General features: G+C 44.6%; 1 protein-coding gene across 1 annotated transcript in view; it reads left to right on the top strand.

Moving 5' to 3' along the window:
- The window catches only part of LOC132400430 (PC3-like endoprotease variant B), a 1,805,907-nt gene that overhangs the window by 805,254 nt on the left and 972,702 nt on the right, over nt 1-27,951 (top strand). The window contains exon 7 of the mRNA XM_059981370.1: nt 12,733-12,815. Within this exon, the coding sequence (XP_059837353.1) occupies nt 12,733-12,815 (83 nt within the window). The remainder of the gene's footprint in view (nt 1-12,732; nt 12,816-27,951) is intronic.

Here is a 27,951-nt window from a genome sequence, read left to right as displayed (position 1 = left end):
CTGGAATTTTGTGTTGTTGGCAGTCTCTACACCCCTGCTGGGGGTGACTTCCTCTGTGTCAACATCCTTCTCATTGATGTCTAGAACAGGCACCTCTTCATCACAGACTTGGAGATCTGAGAGACATTGATCATGTGGATAGTCAGAGGCTCTTCCCAGGGTTGAAATGGCTAGCACAAGAGGGCACAGGTTTAAGGTGCTTGGAAGTAGGTACAGAGGAGATGTCGGGGTAAGTTTTTTATGCAGAGGGTGATGAGTGTGTGGAATGGGCTGCCAGTGACGGTGGTGAAGGCAGATACTATAGGGTCTTTTAAGAAACTCCTGGATAGGTACATGGAGCTTACAAAAATAGAGGGCTATGGGTAACCCTAGGTAATTTCTAAAGTAAGTACATATTTGGCACAGGATTGTGGGCCAAAGGGCCTGTATTGCGCTGTAGGTTTTCTATGTTTCCACTTTCTACTCCCTCTCCAGCACACTCAATGCCACCGGCACTTCAAATTTGTCCAGCGCCCTCTCCGCCTCCTTGCTGAGTTCCCAGACCCAAATGAGCCCACCTTCTCCTCCTCTACCGCTAAACACAGGGTGGAACAGCACACCCTCACCACCGGCCTGCCCGTTCGTGCCTGCCTCAATCCAGAGGAACCAGCCCACCGCCTAGGCTGTGTTTGACACCACAGAGTACCTGGGCATCGTCAGGAATGCTTCCCCTCACCACATCGAGTGAAAACCAGGGGGCAAGTAGCATCCATGTGGCAACTACCACATCCAAGATTCCTGTGTTTGCCTGGCACGGAAAATTATTTTCTGGAAGGTGGGCCTGGTTTGCAATTATCACCAGTCCCTGTCCACCCAAGTGACATTCCTAAAACAGCTGCCATTACACTGTAAGGTTTGTCGGAGTTCCTTTCGGGCTAAAGAACATGGCCCAGAGTTTCCAGCGTCTCATGGACAGGGATCTGCCATTTCTGCTTGTTTACCTAGATGACATTTTGGTAGCCAGCTCTTATACTTGAGAAACCTTTTCAAACACCTTGGTCAGCACAGTCTCATCATCAACCTGGCAAAGTGTCAGCTTGGACTGTCCAAGGTCGATTTCCTCGGACACCATGTTAATGCCGCAGGGCCAGCTCCCCTGCCAGCTAAAGTTGAGGCCATTAAGCACTTCTCTTGGCCAATCTCCATTAAGATTGGTGAACTTTTATCACTGTTTTGTCCCCAAAGCGACTCAGCTCATGTATCCCCTCTACAAGGCCCTTAAGGGTAAAGAAGCCCAGCACTTTGTGGACTGGATGAAGGAATGGTTCAAAGTGTTCTTGGACACTAAGTGGGCATTGTCTAATGCAACTCTGCTGGCGCACACCCTCCAAGACGCGCCAATCTCTCTCACATCGGATTGCACAGTCGGTACAGAGAATGAGTTTGGCAGTCTCTCGCCCCTGCGAACGCAAGTTTCTCAGCCTATAGTTGGCAGCGAAACATTTTCGTTTTCTCCTAGAGAACTACCCGGTTGCAGCTTTTGTGGATCATTTTCATCATGGCTAACCTGAACCTTGGTCTGATCGACAGCAGCGCCACCTTTCATTTTTTTCCAGAGTTCACCGCGGACATCCAATATGTCACGGGGAAGCGTAACCTCGTGGCTGACTGCCACTTCTGGCCACTTCTGGTGCTGTCCATTTGTGTACAGACTACGCTCAGATAGCAGCTGACCTGAGCTGCGTTCGGCAGACACAGGGTTGACATTGGTGAACGTTGCATTTGATGACAGCGGCATTTCACTACTGTGTGATGCATCAACGGAGCAAACCAGGCCAGTTGTGCTAGCGAGCTGGCGGCAGAGCGTTTTCGATGCGGTCCACAGGCTTTCTCGTAGAACATAGGATAGTGCAGCACATTACAGGCCCTTCGGCCCATAATGCTGTGCTGACCCTCAAACCCTGTCTCCCATATAACCCCCCACCTTAAGTTCCTCCATATACTTGCCTGGTAGTCTCTTAAACTTCACTCGTGTGTCTGTCTCCACCACTGACTCAGGCAGTGCATTCCACGCACCAACCACTCTCTGAGTGAAAAACCTTCCTCTAATATCCCCCTTGAACTTCCCTGCCCTTACCTTAAAGCCATGTCCTCTTGTACTGAGCAGTGGTGCCCTGGGGAAGAGGTGCTGGCTGTCCACTCTGTCTACTCCTCTTAATATCTTGTACACATCTATCATGTCTCCTCTCATCCTCCTTCTCTCCAAAGAGTAAAGCCCTAGCTCCTTTAATCTCTGATCATAATCCATACTCTCTAAACCAGACAGCATCCTGGTAAATCTCCTCTGTACCCTTTCCAATGCTTCCACATCCTTCCTACAGTGAGGCAACCAGAACTGGACTCAGTACTCCAAGTGTGGCCTAACCAGAGTTTTATAGAGCTGCATCATTACATCGCGTCTCTTAAACTCTATCCCTCGACTTATGAAAGCTAACACCCCATAAGCTTTCTTAATTACCCCATCTACCTGTGAGTAATTACACTCCCAACTTTTGTCAACACGCCTACAAAACAGTCTACATTTTGGGCCAAAGCCCTTCTCCAAGACATGTAGCTCATATAAGATAGCAGTAAACATACAGTCACACAAGAAATATAATATAGCCTAAGATCCTAAGTTCATGAATGTTGTCGGCAAGAACAAGCCCACAGTAGTCTGCAAGTGAGTGCAATCCACCAACTTGTGTTCCGCCAAGTGAACGCGGGAGAGTGACCGCTGAGCGAACGTGGGAGAGTGACCGCTGAGCGAACAGGGAGAGTGAACGCTGAGTGAGCGCAGGAGAGTGACCGCTGAGCGAACAGGGGAGAGTGACCGCTGAGCGAACAGGGAGAGTGAACGCTGAGTGAGCGCAGGAGAGTGACCGCTGAGCGAACGGGGGAGAGTGAACTCTGAGCGAATGGGGAGATTGAACTCTGAGCGAACGGGGGAGAGTGAACGCTAAGCGAACAGGGGAGAGTGACCGCTGAGCGAGTGCGGGAGATTGAACTCTGAGCGAACGGGGGAGAGTGAACGCTGAGTGAACGGTGGAGAGTGGACACTGAGCGAGCGCGGGAGAGTGAATGCTGAGCGAACGGGGGAGAGTGACCGCTGAGCGAGCTCGGGAGAGTGAACTCTGAGCGAACGGGGAGAGTGAACACTAAGTGAACGGGGAGAGTGAACACTAAGCGAACAGGGGAGAGTGAACTCTGAGTGAACGGGGGAGAGTGAACACTAAGTGAACGGGGGAGATTGAACGCTGAGTGAACGGTGGAGAGTGGACACTGAGCGAGTGCGGGAGAGTGAATGCTGAGCGAACGGGGGAGAGTGACCGCTGAGCGAGCGCGGGAGAGTGAATGCTGAGTGAACGGGGGAAAGTGAATGCTGAGCGAGTGGGAAGAGAGTGAACGCTGAGCGAGCGCGGGAGAGTGAACGCTGAGCGAATGCGGGAGAGTGACCGCTGAGCGAACGGGGGAGAGTGACCGCTGAGCGAGCGGGGAGAGTGACCGCTGAGCGAATGCGGGAGAGTGACCGCTGAGCGAACGGGGGAGAGTGACCGCTGAGCGAGCTGGGAGAGTGACCGCTGAGCGAATGCGGGAGAGTGACCGCTGAGCGAACGGGGGAGAGTGACCGCTGAGCGAACGGGGAGAGTGACCGCTGAGCGAACGGGGAGAGTGACCGCTGAGCGAATGCGGGAGAGTGAACTCTGAGTGAATGGGGGAGAGTGAACGCTGAGCGAGCGGGGAGAGTGACCGCTGAGTGAATGGGGGAGAGTGACCGCTGAGCGAATGCGGGAGAGTGAACGCTGAGTGAATGGGGGAGAGTGACCGCTGAGCGAATGTTGTCGGCAAGAACAAGCCCACAGTAGTCTGCAAGTGAGTGCAATCCACCAACTTGTGTTCCGCCAAGCGAACGGGGGAGAGTGACCGCTGAGCGAGCGCGGGAGAGTGACCGCTGAGTGAGCGCAGGAGAGTGACCGCTGAGCGAACGGGGAGAGTGAACGCTGAGCGAACGGGGAGAGTGAACTCTGAGCGAACGGGGAGAGTGAACGCTGAGCGAACGGGGAGAGTGAACTCTGAGCGAACGGGGAGAGTGAACTCTGAGCGAACGGGGGAGAGTGAACTCTGAGCGAACGGGGAGAGTGAACTCTGAGCGAACGGGGGAGAGTGAACTCTGAGCGAACGGGGGAGAGTGAACTCTGAGCGAAAGGGGAGAGTGAACTCTGAGCGAACGGGGGAGAGTGAACTCTGAGCGAACGGGGAGAGTGAATGCTGAGCGAGCGCGGGAGAGTGAATGCTGAGCGAACAGGGAGAGTGAACTCTGAGCGAACGGGGAGAGTGAACTCTGAGCGAGTGGGAGAGAGTGAACGCTGAGCGAACGCGGGAGAGTGAACACTGAGCGAACGGGGAGAGTGAACTCTGAGCGAACGGGGGAGAGTGAACTCTGAGCGAACGGGGAGAGTGAATGCTGAGCGAGCGCGGGAGAGTGAATGCTGAGCGAACAGGGAGAGTGAACTCTGAGCGAACGGGGAGAGTGAATGCTGAGTGAACGGGGAGAGTGAACGCTGAGCGAACGGGGAGAGTGAACTCTGAGCGAGTGGGAGAGAGTGAACGCTGAGCGAACGCGGGAGAGTGAACACTGAGCGAACGGGGAGAGTGAACTCTGAGTGAACGGGGAGAGTGAACGCTGAGCGAATGCGGGAGAGTGAACGCTGAGTGAACGGGGAGAGTGAACTCTCAGTGAGTGCGGGAAGAGTGAACGTTGAGCGAGTGTGGGAGAGTGAATGCTGAGTGAACGGGGGAGAGTGAACTCTGAGCGAACGGGGGAGAGTGAACTCTGAGCGAACACGGGAGAGTGACCGCTGAGCGAACGGGGGAGAGTGACCGCTGAGCGAACACGGGAGAATGACCGCTGAGCGAACACGGGAGAGTGAACTCTGAGCGAACGGGGGAGAGTGACCGCTGAGCGATTGCGGGAGAGTGACCGCTGAGCGAACACGGGAGAGTGAACGCTGAGCGAACGGGGGAGAGTGACCGCTGAGCGATTGCGGGAGAGTGAACACTGAGCGAACGCGTGAGAGTGAACGCTGAGGAGAGCAGTGCTCATGCCAGCAGGTTGGAAGCTACCCAAACATGTGTTCCTCCAACTTGAGTGTGGCCTCCTCAAGGCAGTAGAGGAGGCCATGGGTTGACATACTGGAATGGGGATGGGAAGTGCAATTAAAATGGGTGGCCACTGGGAGAATCCACTTGTTCTGACAGATGGAGTATAGGTGCTCGGCAAAGCGGTTTCCTAATCTCACCAACATGCCGGAGGCGACACCGGAAGCATCTGATCCCAGCAGACTCACAGGAAGTGTCACCTCACCTGCAAGGACTATTTGTGGCCCTGAATGGTAGTGAGAGAGGAGGTGTAGGGGCAGGTTTAGCACTTGTTCTGCTTGCAAAGATGTGCCAGGAGAGAGATCAGAGGGGAGGGATGAATGGACAAGGGAGTCACTTAGGGAGTGATCCCTGTGGAAAGCAGAAAGTAGTAGGGAGGGAAAGATATACTTGGTAGTGGGACCCCATTGGAGATGGTGGAAACTGTGGACGATTATGTGCTGGACGTGGAGGCTCTACAGGGGCCTGTGGCAATGAATTCCACAGATTCACCATTCTCTGATGAAAGAAATTCCTCCTTATCTCCATACTAAATGGATATTCCTTTATTCTGAGTCTGTGCACTCTGGTCCTTGAATCCCCTACCATAGCAAATGTCATCTCCACATGCACTCCATCCAGGTCTGTCAACAATCGATATGTTTCACTGAGATCCCTACTCATTCTTCTGACTTCAGGACCAGAGCCTTTAATCACTGTTCATCTGATAAGCTTTTCAATCCTGGAAACATTTTTACAAACCTCCTTTGAAGTCTCTCCAATGTCAGAACATCCTTTCTTAGACAAGGGGCTCAAAACAGCTTACAATACTCCAAGTGAGGCCTCACCAGTACCTGATAAAGCCTCAGCATTACATCCTTGCTTTTATATTTTAGTCCTCTCAAAAGAAATACTAACATTGCAATTGCCTTCCCCACCACTGACTCAACCTGCAAGTTTATCTTTCAGGTATCCTGCACGAAGACTCCCAATTCACTTTGGATCTTGGTTTTTTAAATTTTCTGCCCATTTAAAAAATAGTCTACGCTTTTGTTCCTTCTACCAAAGTGCATGACCCCATTACTGTATTTCATCTGCTACTTCTTTCCCCATTCTCCGAATCTTTCTAAGTCCTTCTGTGGACTCCCTGCTTCCTCAACACTACCTGCCCCTCCACCCATCTTTGTATCATCCACAAACTTGGCCACAAAGCCATCAATGTTGTCATCCAAATCATTGACACACAACATAAAAAGAAGAGGTGCCAACATTGGACTCTACAGAACGCCACAAGCAATCAGCAGCCAATCAGAAAAGGATCCATTTATTTCTACTCTTTGCATCCTGAAAATCAGCCAATCCTGTGTTCATACTAGTATCTTTCTTTTAAGACCTCGGGCTTTTATTTTGTTAACAATACACACAAATGCTGGAGGAACTCAGCAGGCCAGGCATCCTCTATGGAAAAGAATGAACAGTTGACACTTTGGACCAAGACTCTTCATCAGAGTGCAAAAAAATATTGAGAAATTAGAGCAAGAATGTGGTGGGAGGGAGGAGGAATTACAAGGCGGAAGATGATAGTGAAACTGGGAGAGGGCAAAGGTAAAGTAACGAGCTGGGAAATTGATAAGTGAAAGAGATAAAGGACTAGTGAAGGGGGAATCTGATAGAAGAGGATAGAAGTCTATGGAAGAAAGGGACAGGGGAGGAGCACCAGAGGGAGGTGATGGGCAGGTAAGGAGATAAGGTGAGCGTGCGGGAAATGGGGAATGCTAAAGAGGGCGGGGAGGCACTACCGGAATTTCGAGAAATTGATGTTCATGCCATCAGGTTACACTGCAACTCGACCCACGGATTACAATCCCGCCCAATCATCTGCCTGTCCTTCCTCACAGTCTCATTGCACATTGCATCCAATTGTATAGCAAATACCCAATCCTTGGCCCCATCACTCCAGTTCCCATACCCTGCCTAATTAGTTTAAACCCTCCCCATCAGCTTTTGCAAATCTGCCCACAAGGGTATCGATCCCTCTGGGGTTCATGTGTAACCTATCCTTGTTGTACATTCCCCAGAAGAAATTCCAATGATCCAGAAACCTGAAACCCTTCCCCCTGCACTTGTTCCTTGGCCATGCATACATCTAGCATATCATTATATTCTTACCCTCACTCATGAATGGCATAGGCAGCAATCCAGAGATTACTCCCTTGGAGATCCTGCTTTTCATCTTTCTACCTAACTCACTAACTGCTTTTCAGGACCTCCCCCCTGTTCCTACCTATGTCATTGGTGCCAATATGCACCATGGCTTCTGGCTGCTCCCCTCTCCATTTAGAAATCCATGGACCCAGTTCATGACATCCCTGACACTGGTACCTCAGAGGCAACATGCAATCTGTGCTTCTCCATCGAGTCCTTGTCAAAGGCCTTCTGAAAATCCAAGTGCACAACATCAGTGGATTCTCCTTTGTCTATCCTGCTTTTATTTTTTAAAGAATTGCAACAGATTTGTCAGGCAAGATATCCTCTTCTTTCTTCTGCCTGCCTCCAAGCTTGAAGGGTGGAGCAACATTTGCAATTTTCCAATACCATTCCAGAATCTAGTGATTCTTGAAAGATCTACAATCTCTTCAGCCACCTCCTTCAGAACCCTTGTGTGTATACCATCTGGTTCAGGTCGTTTACTTAACTTCAAACTTTTCAGTTTCCCAAGAACTTTCTCCCTAGTATTGGTAACTTCACACACTTCATGACCCCCGACACCTGGAATTTCCACCATACTGCTAGTGCCTTCCACAGTGAAAACTGATGTAAAATACTTATTCAGTTCATCTACCATTTCCTTGTGCCCTATTACTACCAGTATCATTTCCCAGCAGACCGATATGCACTGTCGCCACTCTTTTACACTTTATGTATCTGAAGAATCTTTTGGTATCTTCTTCAATATGACAGGCTGTTTACTTTTGTATTCTATCTTTACCTTCTTAATGACTTTTTAGTTGCTTTCTGGTAGTTTTTAAAAGCTCCCCAATCCTCTAACTTCCCATTAATTTTTGCTCTATTATGTGCTCTTTCTTTGGCTTTTATGTTGTCTTTGACTTCTCTTCTTAGCCACAACTGTGTCATCTTGCCTTCAGAATATTTCTTCCTCTTTGGGATGTTTATACCCTGTGCCTTCTGAATTGCTCCCAGAAATTCCAGCTATTACTTCTATGCCATCATCCCTGCAGGGTTCTTTTCAAATCAATTCGAGCCAACTTCCCTCTCATTTGTAATTCCCTTTACTCCACTGTAATTCTGATACATCTGACTTTAGCTTCTCCGTCTCAAATTTCAGGGTAAATTCGATCATATAATGATAATTTTCCCCTAAGTGCACTAACTTTGCACTAACAGATGAAGAATGAAGAAGAAACTTACTACATACTTATTTCACCCAATTCTGTTGAGCCAAAGTCTTCCCTATCTAACACTGGTTCTCTCACACAATGGCTTCACCACTCATCCCTACCTTGTTTTTATTTACCCTTGCTAATGAATCATGATTTTATTGGGCTGAGAGTCTGCGAATGCTCCTCTTGAAATCTCTTGCCCTGACCTGTGGGTAACCTCCTCTCTTGATTTGATTGGGTCAGTAACATAATGAATGATCCCACCCACCCTGCTCAGACTACTTAACCCTCTCCCACAGGGGGCATAGTATTGGCACCAGGACCACCCACTGAAAGCAGTTACTTTCCCCAAGCTGTAAATCTGATCTACACCTCCACCCACTAACTTGCCATAAGCATCACTTAGTGGCATTCCACTCAAACTACGGATATAATCTATCTTATGTATTTATATGAATTGTGTTTTGTTTATTATTGAGTTTTTTTTACCTCATTGTAGTTTTTTATTATTGTGCTGCATCAGATTCGGTGTAACAATTATTTTGTTCTGCTTGGCACTTGTGTCCTGGAAATGATATTAAACAATCTTGAATCTTGAGCCAATGGCTCTAAGAGCAGGAACAAATGAGTCTAATCCCCATGCTGCCTACTTTTCTCCCCTCTTAAAAATTAGCCTTATTTATTTGTACAGTAAAGCAATGAAACATTTTCAGTAGTGAAATGCGACATTCGTGTCAACCACCAACACAGTCCGAGGATGTGCTGGCTGCAGGCCGCAAGGGACACCATGGTTCCAGTGCAGAGCCAACAACTTACTAACCCTAACCGGCAGGTCTTTGGAATGTGTCAGGAACCCAGAGCAGCTTGCGTAAACCCACACTGTCCTGGGGAGAATGATCCTTACAGTCGGCAGAGGGAATTGAAAGCTGATACTGGTCTCAGGCATGATGAAGCATTATGCTAACCATGATGCTACCCTGCTACCTCAGCTAACACCATTTGTGACCAAATGCGCCACAATATTGACAGAGAATCTGCTGCTCCAAATGACGAAGAGGGAGTTCTTTGTGCTTGGATGCATTTGCCACCTGTGCCAATCACCTGTATTGAAAGTAAATGCTCATTCAGATAACATCATAGGTAGAGTGTACAAGTACTCTTCCTTCAGTGCCCGCTTTACTGCATTTTCCACATGAGGGGTAATACATTGCTGACCTTATATTGGATTTTGGAATACCCAGGTACCTCAGACAGAATTCTCCTGTCCAGTCGCTGAGGAAACCTGTTGTTCATTATTATTGTCCATTCAGCTCCAAAGAGAGAACTCCATGTTGAAATGGCTTTCGCATTTCAAATGTTCCTTGCTGAAACCTAACAGGAGCTTTATTCCCCAAAATTAACTCAAGATTTGGATAATTAAGATAATTCTCTCAAACTCTGTATCCATCAGTTTAAAAATAAGGTGGCGTAGTAGCATAGTGGTTAAACTACTGTGAAGCACAATGCTTCACAGTACCCATGACTCAAGTTAAGGAGTTTGAACGATCTCCCTGTTGCTGCATGGGCTCCCTCCAGGTGCTCTGGCTTTTTCCAAAGTTCAAAGAAAGTTTATTATCAAAGCACGTACATGTCACCATATACTACCCTGATGTTCATCTTCTTGCAGCCATTCAAAGAAATACAATAGAATCAATGAAAACCAAACAAAGACTGAAAAGTAACCAATGTGCAAAAGGAGAAAATGTACAAATACAATAAACAAACAAATACTGAGAACACAAGTCCTTGAAAGTGAGTGCGGAGGTTGTGTTCAGTGATCATTTCAGTGTGGTTGTTGGTCACATCGGTGTAAATGGGTATTGTGGACTCGTTAGACTGGAAGGGACTGTCATCTGTGAATCACTGAGATGATTAAAGGTTGCATGCTATTGAGATTGAGACCAGATTTGGCAACGCTGACCTTAGGCTGTTGTGTGCTGTAGAATGGTAATTTGATATGTCCAGAAGTGGATTGTTAGCCAAGATCTCTATTCAACCATCATTGCAAAAGCCTCATTCATGTGTCTGCAGACTCAGACGCATCTTTACTAGTTTCTATTTTTTATAATTATTTCCCTTACTTTTGCCTTATGGAACATCTTTATTGACTGAATAAAATCATATTTCTCTTTTATGAGTATATAGGACAATGACTGCCTTTAAGTGATCCTAAATATTGATGGAATTGCATTGTTGATGAAAATAAGATACTCTGGTATTTAACACAAAGCAGAGAATTTGAGTTTCTGGAACTTTGTTACTGGAACAAATGTGAATAGTCCTCTGCATGGAAACATTTTGCACAACGGATACTTCCGTTCCAGGGTTCAGAAACAACTTGCTTTTACAGTGGGTAACAAAGGCATGGGAAGATCTTAGGGAAAGGTTTGACAGCAGTGTCTTTTGCATTTTTAGTGAAGAGAGGATGGGTCTAAAACAATGAAGGGGTAGGTAGAGATAGGAGAGGGCAGTGTGGCCATGATGGGTAGGAAGGATGAGTGATTAGAAGTAAAGAGAAATTGGCTTTTCTCATTGGACTGAAAGAGGATGAGCGGTACCTTGATAGAGGTGTACAAGATGATGAGGCTGAGATAGAGTGGACAGCCAGAGACTTTTTCCAGAGTGGAAATGACTGATTCTTGTATTAGGAATTTGCTGTTGTGTATTGATGTGAATACAACAAACAACATTCAATAAATATAAAGAATAATCATTATGTAAAAATAACATTAATGTCCAGGTATGGAATAAGATGCGTATAAATAAATTTATACAAATATGTAAGCAGAATGATAAAAATGCTTTGAAGTATTAACAGTGCAGTGCGGTGGCAGGAGAAATATAAAGATGGGGATGGGGGTGTTTCTACAATGGTTGATTAGTATATCTACCAAATAGGCATCGGAGTGCTATGTCTATGTCCATGAAGTTGTGCCTATGTCCATGAAGAAATTATGTATCTTCAGACTAACTTCTAACACTCCAATAGGGTCAGTGTTTCAGTTTAATATCCACTACTTTATGTAGGATTGGTGTTTCCATAACAGGCTGTGGTCCAACCAGTTAATATACTCTTCACCACACACCTCTCGAAGTTTGTAAAGTATTCAGCTTGGTCTAGATCTAGTCAAAGTATTAGATTCTTGCTCATATTGACCTTGAGAGCAAGGTTGTTACTGTGACACCACTCAACTAGCTGATATATCTTGCTCTTGTCTCCCTCCATGTCACCATCTAAAATTCTGCCAACAATCAGTGGGTCACTGGTAAATTTGTAAATGACCCACATAATTGAGGGTGTAGAGAGAGGAGTGTTGTGGGATAAGCCTGCACCAGTGTTGATTGTCAGCGATGAGGAGATATTATCTCCAAAGCCCACAGACTATCATCTCCCAATGATCAAGTTGCAGAGGGAGGTATGGAGGCCCAGGTTTTGGAGATTGTTGATTACTTTTACAGGAAAATAAAGAAGTACAATAGAATTTATATCAAAAAAATTCTACATAAACAAAGACTGACAAGCAACCAATGCGCAAAACAAGAGAAATTGTACAAATAAATAAACAAATAAACAGATATAGATAAGTAGATAGATAGATAGTTAGTACATCTATCTAACTATAGATGTACTATACTATAGAATAGTATAGTATACTATTCTATAGTATAGTATAGTATACTATACTATATACTGAGGTAATGCTGAGATAATGTTCCCAGGCTCATGGAGGGGAAAATAAATCTGATAGTGGAGAGGAAGAAAATAAACATCACAATAATGTAGTGGTTAGCACAAGGCTATTCCAGCTCGGGGTGTCAGAGTTCAGAGTTAAATTTCGAAGACATCTGCACATTCTCCCCATGGAATGCCTGTTTTTTCTCCGAGTGCTCCAGTTTTCTCCCTCAGTCCATAGACGTACCAGTAAATAGCTTAATTGGACATAATAAATTGTCCCATGAATAATCTAAATTGGGGATTGTTGGGCAACACAGCTTGAAGGACCAGAAAGGCCCATTCTGTGCTATCTTTAAATAAAGTAAAAAGTAAAATAAATTAATTGTGATACTGACATTTGTTTGAAATATATTTTTGTTGCAACAGAGATATTAAAAAGTTACTTGCTTTCTTTTTCAGGATCTACAGGCCAGCTTTGATATCCGTAGAGCTCATGGAATATTCCAGAAGAACACTATTTTCAGTAGAAAGAAGCCGTTTCAGTATGTTTCTTTATTGTTGAGTATCTGTTCCTTGAATTGTAAAACAAAGGCCTTTCAAACCAGTGAAGTTCTGACATGACATTCTGTTTGAAGCTAGAAGAAAGACTTCTTGACCATTTTAAAAGTTTTATTTTTGTTAAAAATGAGACTTCCTTTATCTTTTTTTTCCTGAATTATCTGCCTTCCTAATGACTGGTAGAAATTTCATCGAACAAAGTCTTGCATTAAGCAGGGAGAGGTAAATTTGGTAAGCTCCAAAATGTATGTAGAGATCTCAATAAGTGATTAACTTGTGTGCACTTATTGAAATGCAGGCAGCACACCAGCTCAGTGTGCCTTGCTCATTAGGGTGATACCTTCATGCTGCCCCTGTTCGGTGTGTTCTTCCGTGGCTATGTGTATCAGCAGGGAACCCAAAATCATAGCTCTCGAGCACCTGTTAGAAATAGCCTACACCTGTCCAAGCTTCTTAAAGGGAAGATGCTTTCATGGCTGCTAACAGATGCCGAGAGTCAGGTGAGAAGCGAATGACCTGGAAAACAGTGAATAATGTTACAATAGCTAGGTGAAGCACCTTTGCTCCATCTGCAGAAAGCAGTATTTCCCAATGCTCAACCATTTTAATTCCAGTCCCCAATCCTATATATATTAATGATTTAGACGAGGGAATTAAATGCAGCATCTCCAAGTTTGCGGATGACACGAAGCTGGGCGGCGATGTTAGCTGTGAGGAGGATGCTAAGAGGATGCAGGGTGACTTGGATAGGTTAGGTGAGTGGGCAAATTCATGGCAGATGCAATTTAATGTGGATAAATGTGAGGTTATCCACTTTGGTTGCAAGAACAGGAAAACAGATTATTTGAACGTTGGCCGATTAGGAAAAGGGAAGATACAACAAAACCTGGGTGTCATTGTACACCAGTCATTGAAGGTGGGCATGCAGGTACAGCAGGCGGTGAAAAAGGCAAATGGTATGTTGGCATTCATAGCAAAAGGATTTGAGTACAGGAGCAGGGAGGTTCTACTGCAGTTGTACAAGGCCTTGGTGAGACCGCACCTAGAGCATTGTGTGTAATTTTGGTCCCCTAATCTGAGGAAAGACATTCTTGCCATAGAGGGAGTACAGAGAAGGTTCACCAGATTGATTCCTGGGATGGCAGGACTTTCTTATGAAGAAAGACTGAATTGACTAGGCTTATACTCACTGGAATTTAGAAGATTGAGGGGGGATCTTATTGAAACATATAAAATTCTAAAGGGATTGGATGGGCTGGATGCAGGAAGATTGTTTCCGATGTTGGGGAAGTCCAGAATGAGGGGTCACAGTTTAAGGATAAAGGGAAAGCCTTTTAGGACTGAGATGAGGAAAAACTTCTTCACACAGAGAGTGGTGAATCTGTGGAATTCTCTGGCACAGGAAACAGTTGAGGCTGGTTCATTGGCTATATTTAAGAGGAAGTTAGATATGGCCCTTGTGGCTAAAGGGATCAGGGGGTATGGAGAGAAAGCAGGTACAGGGTTCTGAGTTGGATGATCAGCCATGATCATACTGAATGGCGGTGTAGGCCTGAAGGGCCGAATGGCCTACTCCTGCACCTACTTTCTATGTTTCTATGTTTCTATGTTACTAGGGGGCTGCCCCAGCACATCCTTCCTTTGGTTGTTAATGCAAACAATGCATTGCCTAGGTGGCAAATTGTCTTGAAACTTGATCCATCCTCCCCTCCAGGTAGGGGACCTTCCTTGTGTCTCTTCAAAACCCTCTAATATACATCCAACATTGTTATCACCCCAAAGCAACACACACAAAACACTAGGAAATTCAGCAAGTCAGGCAAAGTCTATGGAATTGAACAAACAGCCAATGTTTTGGGCCAAGTTCCTTCATCAGGACTAGAAAGGAAGGGGGATGCCAGGATATGAAGGTGGGGGGAAGGGAAGGAGCACATGCTAGAAGATAATAGGTGAAGCCAGGTGGGTGGTGGAAGAGGTGATAAGAGGAAAAGGCAAAAGGCTGGAGAGGAAGGAATCCAATAGGAGAGGAGAGTGGACCATAGGAGAAAAGGAAGGAGGAGGGGAACCGGGGGAGGTGATAGGCAGATGAGGAAGAAAAGTAAGAGCCAGGGTACGGAATTGAAGAAGTGGGAAGGGGGAGGGAGAAGAAGAATTAAAACAAGTTAGAGAAATCATTGGTCATGGCATCAGGTTGGGGGCTGCTGAGATGGAATATTAAGAGTTGCTTCTCCAGCCTGGGAGTGGCCTCATCATGACAGAAGAGGAGACCATGGGCCAATGTGCTGGAGTAGAAACATAGAAAACAGGTGCAGAAGTCGGCCATTCAGCCCTTCGAGCCTGCACCGCCATTCAGTATGATCATGGCTGATCATCCAACTCAGAACCCTGTACCTGCTTTCACTCCATACCCCCTGATCCCTTTAGCCACAAGGGCCATATCTAACTTCCTCTTAAATATAGTCAATGAACCAGCTTCAACTGTTTCCTGTGGCAGAGAATTCCACAGATTCCCCACTTTCTGTGTGAAGAAGTTTTTCCTCATCTCGGTCCTAAAAGGCTTCCCCTTTATCCTTAAACTGTGACCCCTCGTTCTGGACTTCCCCAACATCAGAAACAATCTTCCTGCATCTAGTCTGTCCAACCCCTTTAGAATTTTATATGTTTCAATAAGATCCCCCCTCACTCTTCTAAATTCCAGTGAGTATAAGCCTAGTCGATCCAGTCTTTCTTCATATGAAAGTTCTGCCATCCCAGGAATCAATCTAGTGAAAACTTCTCTGTACTCCCTCTATGGCAAGAATGTCTTTCTTCAGATTAGGGGACTAAAACTGCACACAATATTCGAGGTGCGGTCTCACCAAGGCCTTGTACAACTTCAGTAGAACCTCCCTGCTCCTGTACTCAAATCATTTTGCTATGAATGCCAACGTACCATTTGCCTTTTTCACTGCCTGCTGTACCTGCATGCCCACCTTCAATGACTGGTGTACAATCACAACCAGGTCTCGTTGCATCTCCCCTTTTCCTAATCGGCCACCGTTCAGATAATAATCTGTTTTCCTGTTTTTGCAACCAAAGTGGATAACCTCACATTTATCCACATTAAATTGCATCTGCCATGAATTTGCCCACTCACCGAACCTATCCAAGTCACCCTGCATCTTCTTAGCATCCTCCTCACAGCTAACACTGCCGCCCAGCTTCGCGTCATCCACAAACTTGGAGATGCTGCATTTAATTCCCTCATCTAAATCATTAATATATATTGTAAACAACTGGGGTCCCAGCACTGAGCCTTGCGGTACCCCACTAGTCACCGCCTGCCATTCTGAAAAGGTCCCGTTTACTCCCACTCTTTACCAACCAATTCTCTATCCACATCAATAGCATACCCCCAATACCGTGTGCTTTAAGTTTGCACACTAATCTCCTGTGTGGAACCTTCTTAACTGCCTTTTGAAAATCTAAATATACCACATTCACTGGCTCTTCCCTATCCACTCTACTGGTTACATCTTCAAAAAATTCTATATGATTCATCAGACATGATTTTCCTTTCACAAATCCATGCTGACTTTGTCCAATGATTTCACCTCTTTCCAAATGTGCTGTTATCACATCATTGATAACCAACTCTAGCATATTCCCCACCACCGATGTCAGATTAACCGGTCTATAATTCCCCGGTTTCTCTCTCTCTCCTTTTTTAAAAAGTGGGGTTACATTAGCCACCCTCCAATCCTCAGGAACTAATCCAGAATGCAGAAAGTCACCACACATCCCAGCACCAGCGTAGAATCCCCACAATGCGCGGCACAGCAACACGGAACACAACAGTAACAGCAGAAGCAAGTCCCGTACCTGCCACCCACACACATACACCCAAGTAAATCTCCAGGAAGCATTTTGTCAGTGGTAATTCCTGTTGGGAATAACAGCTTAACTTGGAATTCAAAGTGTTAAGGGTTCTATCAATTAACCTATTTCTACAAATTAACAAGTTGTGAACTTGGATCTTCAGAAGACTGTTGACATGGTGTCATATATTAGGCTGCTCAATATGTTAGAGCCCATGGTATTACCAGAATTGGGTATATTTAAAGCAGAAGTTGTTAGACTCTTGATTTGTCAGGGCCTGAAGGGATACATGGAGAAGGCTGAGAGGGAAATGGATCAGCTACAATGAAATGGAGGAGCTGACTCGATGGACGATAATTTCGGGAACATGAATTACAGAGTTCTTAAAAGTGTATCTGTAGGTTATGGATCAGTTTAATGTCGTGGTGAGTGAAGTCATCCATGCTGGTTCAGGAGTCTGATGGTTCAGGGGCAATAACTGTTCCTGAACCTGGTGGTGTGGGACCTAAGATTCCTGTACCTCCTTCCTGATGGCAGCAGTGAGAAGAGAGCATGGTCTGAATGGTGAGGGTCCATGATGAAAGGTGCTGCTTCCTTGTAGCAGCACCCCCTGTAGAGGTGCTCAATGGTGGGGAGGGCTTTGCCTGTGCTAATGGTACAGATTATGTAATAACTTTCTGTCTTATTGTACTGACTGGCTATTGAACTAACAATTCAATTCCCAAACTAAAGCTGCAGCCAACATACTTAGTGCTCCTGACTTGATAATGAATGCAGATGTACTTTGGAACCTGACCCACGTGCGTAGGAGATGCATTAGCTCTCCGTTTTGGGAGGGTGGGATGCTGAAGTGATGTGCCATATGAGAATGCTGTATGAAAATGCATATTTAGGGGACAATTAGCAGTAAATATGGTTAGAATCACAAGGGAAAAATTAGTGCAGATGTGAAGAAGGATGAGGAATGAAGTGCTCACATAAACCTGCTTGCTCCGGTTCATTCTCAGAATCTCTCATAAATGTTTCATTATTGTTCTGCATCTGTGTGACCCGAATCATTTTCAGAATTTTAAACAAAACAGATTCTGCAGATGCTGGAAATCCAGAGCAACACTCACAAAGTTCTGGGTGAACTCAGCAAGTCAGGCAGCATCTGTGGGAAGAATAAAAAAGTCAATGTTTCAGGTTGGGACAGTTCATTGATTGCTTTCAACTAATAATATGACGATGAAAATCTGTAATGGAAAATTTGCTCACTTTTTTGCTGGTGGCTCCCTCTACATCCTGATGAATCTCCTGCACCCTCCCTTAACCATTCTTTGGGGGGGGGGGAATGTGTGTGTGTCTGTGTGTGTGTGTGTGTGTGTGTGTGTGTGTGTGTGTGTGTGTGTGTGTGTGTGTGTGTGTGTGTGTGTGTGTGTGTGTGTTTATCATTTTGAATGATTTGGTAGTTGCTTGGGTTGGAAAGTTGATTTGCTAAGCAACACACTCTATAACCTCATCATAGCAGTAGAGGAGCCCATGGGGGTACCAATGGGAAGGGGAGGCAAACTGAAATGGCTGGCTACCAGGAAATCCTGTCTTTTGTGGTGGATGGAGTCAATATATATTTGGGTTACAAACACAATACCTTTATCTGATTGAACACACAAAATGCTGGAGGAAATCAGCAGGCCAGGCAACATCTATGGAAAAGAGTAGTCAATGTTTTAGGCAGAGACCCTTCGACAAGACCCAAAACATTGACTATACTCTTTTCCACAGATGCTGCCTGGCCTGCTGAGTGCCTCCTGAATTTTGTGTGTGTGGCTTGGATTTCAAGCACCTACAGATTTTCTCTTGTTTGTTATATCTCATTGATTTAGCTTCCAACATGATGGCAAGAACACCAATTTCTTTAACTTGTGGTAATTTCTCCTCCATCCATTTTCCCTCTTTATACCATTCCTCACTCAGGTTACTTTCTCAACCCAGCTTTTCTCCTCATCACCTCTGCCTATCACCTCCCTCTGGTTGCCCTCCTGATCCCTTTCTTTGATGCTCCAGCTGCATCACTGCCTGGTTCAGAAATTGCACCATCTTGGATCGCAAGACCCTGCAGCGGATGGTGAGATCAGCTGAGAAGATCATCGGGGTCTCTCTTCCCGCCATCACGGACATTCACACTACACGCTGCATCCGCAAAGCAAACAGCATTATGAAGGACCCCATACACCCCTCATACAATCTCTTCTCCCTCCTGCCTTCTGGGAAAAGGCTCCGAAGCATTCGGGCTCTCATGACCAGACTATGTAACAGTTTCTTCCCCAAGCTATCAGACTCCTCAATACCCAGAGCCTGGACTGACACCTTACTGCCCTATTGTCCTGGTTTATTATTTATTATAATGTCTGCACTGTTTTGTGCACTTTATACAGTCCTGGGTAGGTCTGTAGTCTAGTGTAGTTGTTGTGTGTTGTTTGTTTTTTATTCTCTGAGTTGTTTTTTACGTAGTTCAGTCTAGTTTTTGTACTGTGTCATGTAACACCATGGTCCTGAAAAATGTTGTCTCATTTTTACTATGTACTGTACCAGCTGTTATGGTCAAAATGACAATAAAAGTGACTTGACTTGACTTGACACTGTTGTCTCCTATCAGATTCTTTCTGCCATTTACCTTTTCCATCTATCACCTCCCAGCTTGTCACTTCACCCCCTCTCATCCTCCCAACCACCTATCTTCCCCTCACCTGATCTCATCTATCTATTGCCAGCTTGTTCTTCTTCCCCTCCTCCCAACTTCTTATTCCAGATTCAGTCCTCCTTTCTTTTCAGACCCGATGAAAGGTCTTTACCTGAAGTGTTGTCTGTTTATCCTCTCCATAGATGCTGCCTGACCTGCTGAGTTCCTCCTGCATGCTGCGTGTGTAGCTCAGGATTTCCAAAATCTGCACAATCTCTTGTATTTATGTTCTCCTAGGCAATGCTATGGTTGAGAGTACTTTACATTTCTAGTTTATGCTGGTGTTTCATTGTTTTAATAGTGTTTTCTAGAAAAAAAACACTTTTATTCACTTGTTTATAAAATAGAAAAGAAGATAAATATTTAATGAAGGTTAAGTCTGGAAATTCAAAAATACTGTTGATAGATCTGTCAGATAGTTCCATAAGAAATAATTTTAATATGTTTGTTTTTCAATTAATGTGGCTGTTCAGATAAAGCTCTTTAGAAGTTTAGCGCTTCATTGACTACATTAGCACAATTTGTACATTATATTGAAGAGTTCCAGTTTCTTTGTAACTGAAATACTAAAGTGATGCAAAATGCATTCTGATATGTCAGTCCACTGCCTCCTCTGCTTCTCTGATGAGTCACATTCAGGTTGGAGGAGAACACCTTATATTCTGTCTGGGTAGCCTCCAAACTGATGATATGAACATTGATTTCTCGAACTTTCGGTAAATGCTCACTCCCACTCCCCTTCACCATTCCCCCATTCCCGTTTCCCTCTCTCACCTCATCTCCTTATGTGCCCATCACCTCTCACGTGCTCCTCCCCTTCCCTTTTTTTCCATGCTTTTCTGTTGTCTCCTTGTCTCCTACCAGATTTCCCCTCCACCAGCCCTTTATTTCTTTCACCATTCAACTTCCCACCTATTTACTGCAACCACTCCCCCCTTCCTGTTTCACCAATCACCAGCCACCTTAAGACCTTATGACGTAGGAGCAGAATTAGACAATTCACTCCATCATGGCTGATCCCAGATCCCTATCAACCTCATATACCTGCCTTCTCACCATATCCCTTGATGCCCTGACCAATCAGGAAATTATCAACTTAAGCTTTAAAGATACCCACTGACTTGAACCCCACCGTAGTTTGTGGCAGAGCATTCCACAGATTTGCTACTCTCTGGAGAAAAAAATCCTCCTTACCTCTGTTCTAAAAGGTCGACCCTCCATTTTGAGGCTGTGCCCTCTAGTTCTAGATACCCCCACCACAGGATACAACCTCTTCACAGCCACCTTCGCTAGTCCTTTCAACATTTGCTGGGTTTCAATGAGATCTCCCCCCCCCCCCCAATTTTTGTAAATTCCACTGAGCACAGTCCCAAAGCTGCCAAATGCTGCGATTATGTTAACCCTTTCACTCCCAGAACAATCCTCATAAACATTCTCTTGCTTCTCTTCAATGACAATGCATCCCTTCTGAGATATGGGCTCCAAAATTGTTGGCAATACTCCACATGCAGCCTGACTAGAGTCTTATAAAGCCTCAGCATTATCTCCTTGCTGTTATATTCTAATCCCCTTGAAATAAATGCCAACATTGCATTTGCCTTTTTTACCACAGACTCAACCTGTAAATTAACCTTCTGGGAGTTTTGTATGTGGACTCTTGTCCTTCTGCACCTCTGATGTTTGAAACTTCTCCCCATTTAGTTAATAGCCTGCACTGTTGTTCCTTTTACCAAAATGCATTATCGTACATTTCCCAACACTGTATTCCATCTGCCACTTCTTTGCCCATTCTTTCAATTTGTCTAAGCTCTGCTGCAATGACATTGCTTCCTCAGCACTGCCTGTTCCTCCACCTATCTTTGTATTATCCACAAAGTCATTAAATTCATTATCCAAATCATTGTCAAACAATGTGAAGAGTAGCAGTCCCAATACTGAACACCACTAGTCACCGGCAGCCAATAAAAAAGCCCCTTTTATTCCCATTCACTGCCCCCTGCCTGTCAGTCATTCCACTATCCATGTCAAACTCTTTCCTGTAATGCCACACAATTTTATCTTGTTAATTAGCCTCATGTGTAGCACCTAATCAAATGCCTTCTGAAAAGCCAAGTAAATGACAACCACGGCCTCTCCTTTGTCCACCCTTCTCAAAGAACTCTTAACAGATTCTGTATGCCAGGCAAAAAAATCCCTTCACAAAAACTATGCTGACTTGACATTTTATCATTAACCTCCAAGTACCCTGAAACCTCATCCTTAATAATAGAATACAACACTTCCACAAACACTATGGTTAGGCTAACTGGCCTATAATTTCTTTTTGTTTGCCTTACTCCCTTCTTAAAGAGTGGAGTGACATTTGCAACTTTCCAGTTCTCTGGGACCATCTAGAATCAAGAGATTCTTGAACGTTCATGACCAAATCATCAGTTATCTCTTCAGCAAGCTTTCTCAGCACTCTGAGATGTTGTCCATCTGGTCCAGGTGAATTATCCACCTTAAGGCCTTTCAATTTGCCTAGCAATGGCATTCACTCCTGCACCCTGACACTCAGGGACCTCTGGCCTATTGTTAGTGGCATCTACTGTGAAGACTGATGCAAAGTTCCCATTAAGTTCATCTGCCATTTTTTTGTCCCCATTACTACCTCACCAGCATCATTTTCCAATGGTCAATTCTCAGCTCCCTTTTACTCTTTAAATGACTTCAAAACTTTTAGTATCCTGCTTTAAATTATTGACTAGTTTGCCCTCATATTTCAAGGTCAAATATGATGGCAGAATATAATATTAATGGTAAGACTCTTGGCAGTGTGGAGGATCAGAGAGATCTTGGGGTCCGAGTCCATAGGACACTCAAAGCAGCTGCACAGGTTGACTCTGTGGTTAAGAAAGTGTACGGTGTATTGGCCTTCATCAACCATGGGATTGGGTTTAGGAGCCAAGAAGTAATGTTGCAGCAAAATAGGACCCTGGTCAGACCCCACTTGGAGTACTGTGCCCAGTTCTGGTCGCCTCGCTATAGGAAGGATGTGGAAACCATAGAAAGGGTGCAGAGGAGATTTACAAGGATGTTGCCTGGATTGGGAAGCATGCCTTATGTGAATAGGTTCAGTGAACTCAGCCTTTTCTCCTTGGAGCGACAGAGGATTAGAGGTGTATAAGATTATGAGAGACATTGATCATGTGGATAGTCAGAGGCTTTTTCCCAGGGCTGGAATGGCTATCACAAGAGGACACAGTTTTAAGGTGTTAGGAAGTAGGTACAGAGGAGATGTCTGGGGTAAGTTTTTTATGCAGAGGGTGGTGAGTGTGTGGAATGGGCTGCCGGCGACGGTGGTGGAGGCAGATATGATAGGGTCTTTTAAGAGTCTCCTAGATATATACATGGAGCTTAGAATGATAGAGGGCTATGGGTAACCCTAGGTAATTTCCAAAGTAAGTACATGTTTGGCACAGCATTGTGGGCCGAAGGGCCTGTATTGTTTTGCAGGTTTTCCATTTCATCTTTTCCATTCTTGTAGTTTTTTTAGTTGCCTTTTGCTGGATTTTAAAAGCTTCCCAATCATCCAACTTCCCACTCACTTTTGCTACCTTATATGCCCTTTCCTTGGCTTAACTAGTCAGCCATAGTTGCCTACCCCTGCCATTTGAGGACTTCATCTTCTGTTGGACATATCTATCCCGCACCTTGCAAACTATTCTCTGAAACTTCAGCCATCTGTGCTCTGCTGCCATCCCCGCCAGTATCCCCCTCCAAACCAGCTGGGCAAGCTCCTCCCTCATGCCTCCAATTCACTTTATTCCTTTGCAATACTGATATATACGGAAACTATAGAGAGAGTGCAGAGGAGATTTACAAGGATGTTGCCTGGATTAGAGAGCATGCCTCATGAGAATAAGTTTCAAAGGTTCAAAGTTTTTAAAGGTACTTTTAACGTCAGAGAAATGTATACAATATACATCCTGAAATGCTTTTTCCTGGCAACCATCCACAAAAACAGAGGAGCCCCCCTATAGAATGAATGACAGTTAAATGTTAGAACCCCAAAGTAAGCCCCCCCCCCAGCTCCCCTCCTTCCCACATGCAAGCAGCAGTGAGCAACAATCCCCTCACCAGCAAAAAAGCATCGGCACCCGCCACCAAGCACTAAAACATGACCAAGACAACAGCAAAGACACAGACGTGCAGTACCCCAAAGACTACTTGTTCACCCAGCATTCGACATACCACAGTCTCTCTCTCTCCCTAATAAGAGAGAAAGAGGTATTTCCATTTCACAGCGAGAGGGAAGACATAACAAACAACTCGCTGGTTTACAATGTTAAAAGTCCGTTGCATCGCTTTTTCTGTGCTCTGCGCCAAAAGATTTCGGGTCTCTGGGCACACAGCCTTAGATCTTCCATCTCCCACGACACACCGGTCTTCTGCTCGGACACTGACCTCCGATCCCCCCCATCTCCAGAGCCACGAAAACTCGAAGGTGAGTGAAGCTCTCAGACCGAGCCCTCGGCGTGCCGAGCAACGGCCAGACGTGAAACTCGAGAGTAGGCCCCATTCTCACAACGACCTGTAGTCGGCATGTAACCAGATCAGGGTCTTCAAAAGAACTCTGAAAGGGAAACAATAGAGATATTCAAGATGAAAATAGAGCTGTTTCTGAAGATGCAAGCAAAGGAGTCGCCATTAGGCACCACTAACCCTCCTAAACTTCACCTTGAGTGAACTTGGCCTTTTTCTCCTTGAAGTGACGGAGGATGAGAGGTGACCTGATAGAGGTGTATAAGATGATGAGAGGCACTGATAGTGTGGATAGTCAGAGGCTTTTTCCCAGGGCTGAAATGGTTAACATGAGAGGGCAAAACTTTAAGGTGCTGAAGTACAAGGAGGATATCAGAGGTAAGTTTTTTTTTACACAGAGAGTGGTGGGTACTTGGAATACACTGCCAGCAACAGCAGTAGAGGTGGATACCATAGGGTCTTTTAAGAGACTCTTACATAAGTACATGGAGTTTCAAAAAATAGAGGGCTATTCGGTAGGGTAATTCTAGGCAGTTTCTAGAGTAGGTTATATGGTTGGCTCAATATTGTGGGCCGAAGGGCCTGTAATTCGTAGCAGATTTCTATGATCCTATGTGGCTTTTGCTTCTCCCTCTCAACTTGCAGAATAATTTCAATCATATTATGATCATTTCCTCCTTAGGGTTCCATTACGTTAAGTTCCCTAATTCTTTACTGTAATTTTGTTACTTCCCTCAAATATTTTCTCAATCTTCTACATTCCAAGCAATAAAGTTCTTTGCTATTCAATCTTTCCTTATAAGTCAGATCCTCCAGACCTGATAGCATCCTTATAATTTTTCTCTTCAGTTTTTCAACCTTGTTTACATCTTTCCTGTAGGTAGGTGAATGAAACTGCACAGAATATCCCAAATTAGGCCTCACCATAACTTCAACATAACATCCCATCTCTTGTACTCAATACTCAAGGCCAATGTCCCAAAAGCTTTTTTTATGACCCTATCTTCGTATGACACCACTTTCAATGGATTATGGACCTCCATTCCTTTGTTCCACCACACTCCTCAGTGCCCTGCGAAAGACTACCCTGGTTGCTCCTGCTTTTTCAGCCCATTTTTATACCGAGATGCCACGATAGATCATTGTGTGAAAAAGAAAAACATTTAACCATTTTATATAAAAAAAAGCAAGAGATTCTGCAATGCTGGAAATCCAGAGAAACACACTGAAAATGCTGGAGAAACTCAGCAGGTCAAGCAGTGTTTATGGAAATGAATAAACAGTTGACATTTTGGGCCAAGACCTTCATCAGGACTGGAAAGGAAAGGGGAGAAGCCAGAAACAAATGAAGTGTTGCAGATGTTGGTGGGAAGGGACGGGCCCAAGGAGCGTAATATGGAATCGAGGGTAACGGTCACTGGGCAACACGGGGTGGGAAGGGACTGGCCCAAGGGGCGTAAAATGGAATCGAGGGTAACGGTCACCGGGCAACACGGTGGTGTAGTGGTTAACATGTCATTATTATGGTTCAGAGCTTTGGATTTCAGAGTTCAGTTCTAGAACCTTTTGTAAAGTGCTTGTGCGTCCTTCCCATAAATGTTCGGGTTTCCAGCAGGTGCTCCTGTGATTAGCCTAGGGTTAAATAGGTGTTTGTTGGGTAGTATTGCTTGATGGGCCAGAAGGGCCTGTTCTGTGTTGTATTTCAAAATAACATTTAAAAGTAATTAAATAAGTCCAAGTTGTAGATTAAGCATTCAGTGAGGAAATCTGTTGAAATTAGTTTTCCTTTCAGGATTAAATTTGATCCATGTGTTTAAGAAAAAGGTTGCTGATCATTTAACATGATTGAATTACTGTTTAATGTGAACCTCTGTTCCTTTCCCTGCTGCAGTGCTCCCTGTCATCTGATGACCTTGAGCAATCTTCACCATTAATCACCCACTAATGACCCATGGACACATAGCGCAAAGCCCAGGGCAGGTTAATAGACCATTCTTAACACATTCTCAATTAAATAAACAGCCATTCCATATGGTTAGCATAGCAAACATTGAGACTCACACTTTAAGTGTTAAAAGGTGAGAAAGGGCAGATGTATTACCTCATTGCAATTATGAGGGTCTTCATATTGAGTTCAAACTGTCCACTGCTAATAATTATTATTGTATCTATGGATGTGTTTACTGGCTGAGCTGCTATTCTAAAAAGTGAAGTGTCAGTTTCTGTACATTCGGGGCATGTTATTAGGTTCCTCCTTTACATTCATGGTCTTCTGCGGTTAGAACCTATCCACTTCAAAGTTTGACATTTTGAGTATTCAGAGATGCTCTTCTGCACATCACTGTTGTAATGTGTGTAATTTGAGTTACTGTCACCTTCCAGTCAGTTTGAACCAGTCTGGCCATTCTCCTCAGACTTTTCTCATAGATGCTGCCTGACCTGCCTAGTTTCTCCATCATTTTGTGTGTGACACACCTCATTTCTACTATGCTATGGATCAGAGGAGATTATGAAGTGATCACTCAGGAAAGTGCATCCACAAAACATTCACACATCAGTGATAAGGGATCTTCAGTGGCGCCAGCGTCCAACACAACCAAGGGCAATGTCCTTCAGATGGTTCATGAATCTACTTCTTTCACTTCCTTTACCTCTTCTTTTTCTTTCAAATGTGGGTCCACTACTGTCCGAGTCTGCGTTATACATACGGGTGATGTGTTTTTGGGTCAGTTGAGCTATCTGCTACTTTGCTGTCTCTGAGTGGGTTCTGTGAGGTTTTGGGCGAAGCATGTGGCCTGGAGGCCAGGAAGCCTAGAGACAGGGTGTGAACCAATGATCAACTCCATTTCTCACTGATATTGCTGATTAAAGCATCAAGGAAAATTGAAATCATCGAGGTGAGTGCAGAGGGCAAGCGGGTGTTCAGCTTTGACTACCAGTTCCTTGCTCATTGCTGCTAGAGGAAGTTGTCTGCGTGTAGCAGTCTCCCTCTCTCTCCCTCTTGCTTTCTATTCCTGGAGGAAAGTCGCTGCATTCAAGTGGTCTTTCTGTCCCTCAATGCTTTCAGAGGATAGTGCTGGATTCCTGAGTCTTGGGCTCGGATTAATTGATGCGGTTTCTGGTTTGGAGTCTGTAGTTCCTATTATGATGCATTTCTGGTTTCAGCTCTCTCCATTTTTTGTTTTTGAATTGGCGTGCCCTTCAGATAACGAACACTGAGCTGAACTGAATATGCCTGGACTCTTGATTTTGCGTTTTATGTTCTGCTTTTTGCTAATTTTTGTGTTGCCATTTTGTGCGATTTGTTTTTGTTTTGCGCATGGGAGGGGTTGATGGTTTTTCCTTTAAATTGGTTCCATGGTTTTGTGGTTGTCTGTGGGAAGACAAATCTCAGGGTTGTATACTGCATAAATAGTTTGATAATAAATGTACTTTGAATCTTCAAGTCTTATGTCTGTGGTTAATAAATGGTCTTCACTTATCGAAGTAACCATATTTCCACTTTTCCTATGGGACACCACAGTACCTTCGCAACCAGTGAGATGCTATTACAACTAGAGTTTGGAGTTCAATTCCAGTGTCATCTGTAAAAGTGTATGTGTGTGTGTGTGTGTGTGTGTGGTTTTCCTCAGGATGTTTCAGTTTCCTCCCACAGTCCAAAGGACATACTAATTAGTAGGCTAATTGGTCACTGTAAATTGCCGTGTGATTAGGCTAGTGTTAAATCGGTGGGTTGCTGGGTGACATGGTTTAATAGATCAGAAAGGCCGGTTCTGTGCCATATATCTAAATAAAAATATAAAATTAAGAATTAATGTTCATAGTGAATCAATTAAATGAAGAAATACTTTACTTTTTATTTTTTATTTTGGACTGTACTCCTTGGAGTTTGGAAGAATGAGGGGGGACCTCATAGAAATATTTTGAATGTTGAAAGGCATGGACAGAGTGGATGTGGCAAAGTTGTTTCCTATGGTGGGGAGTCTAGTACGACAGGGCATGATATAAGGATTGCA

This window comes from Hypanus sabinus, chromosome 10 (genome assembly GCF_030144855.1).
Source record: "Hypanus sabinus isolate sHypSab1 chromosome 10, sHypSab1.hap1, whole genome shotgun sequence".
NCBI lineage: Eukaryota > Metazoa > Chordata > Chondrichthyes > Myliobatiformes > Dasyatidae > Hypanus > Hypanus sabinus.
Note: the sequence above shows the minus strand (reverse complement) of the source record. Positions and strands in the feature narration are given on the sequence as shown.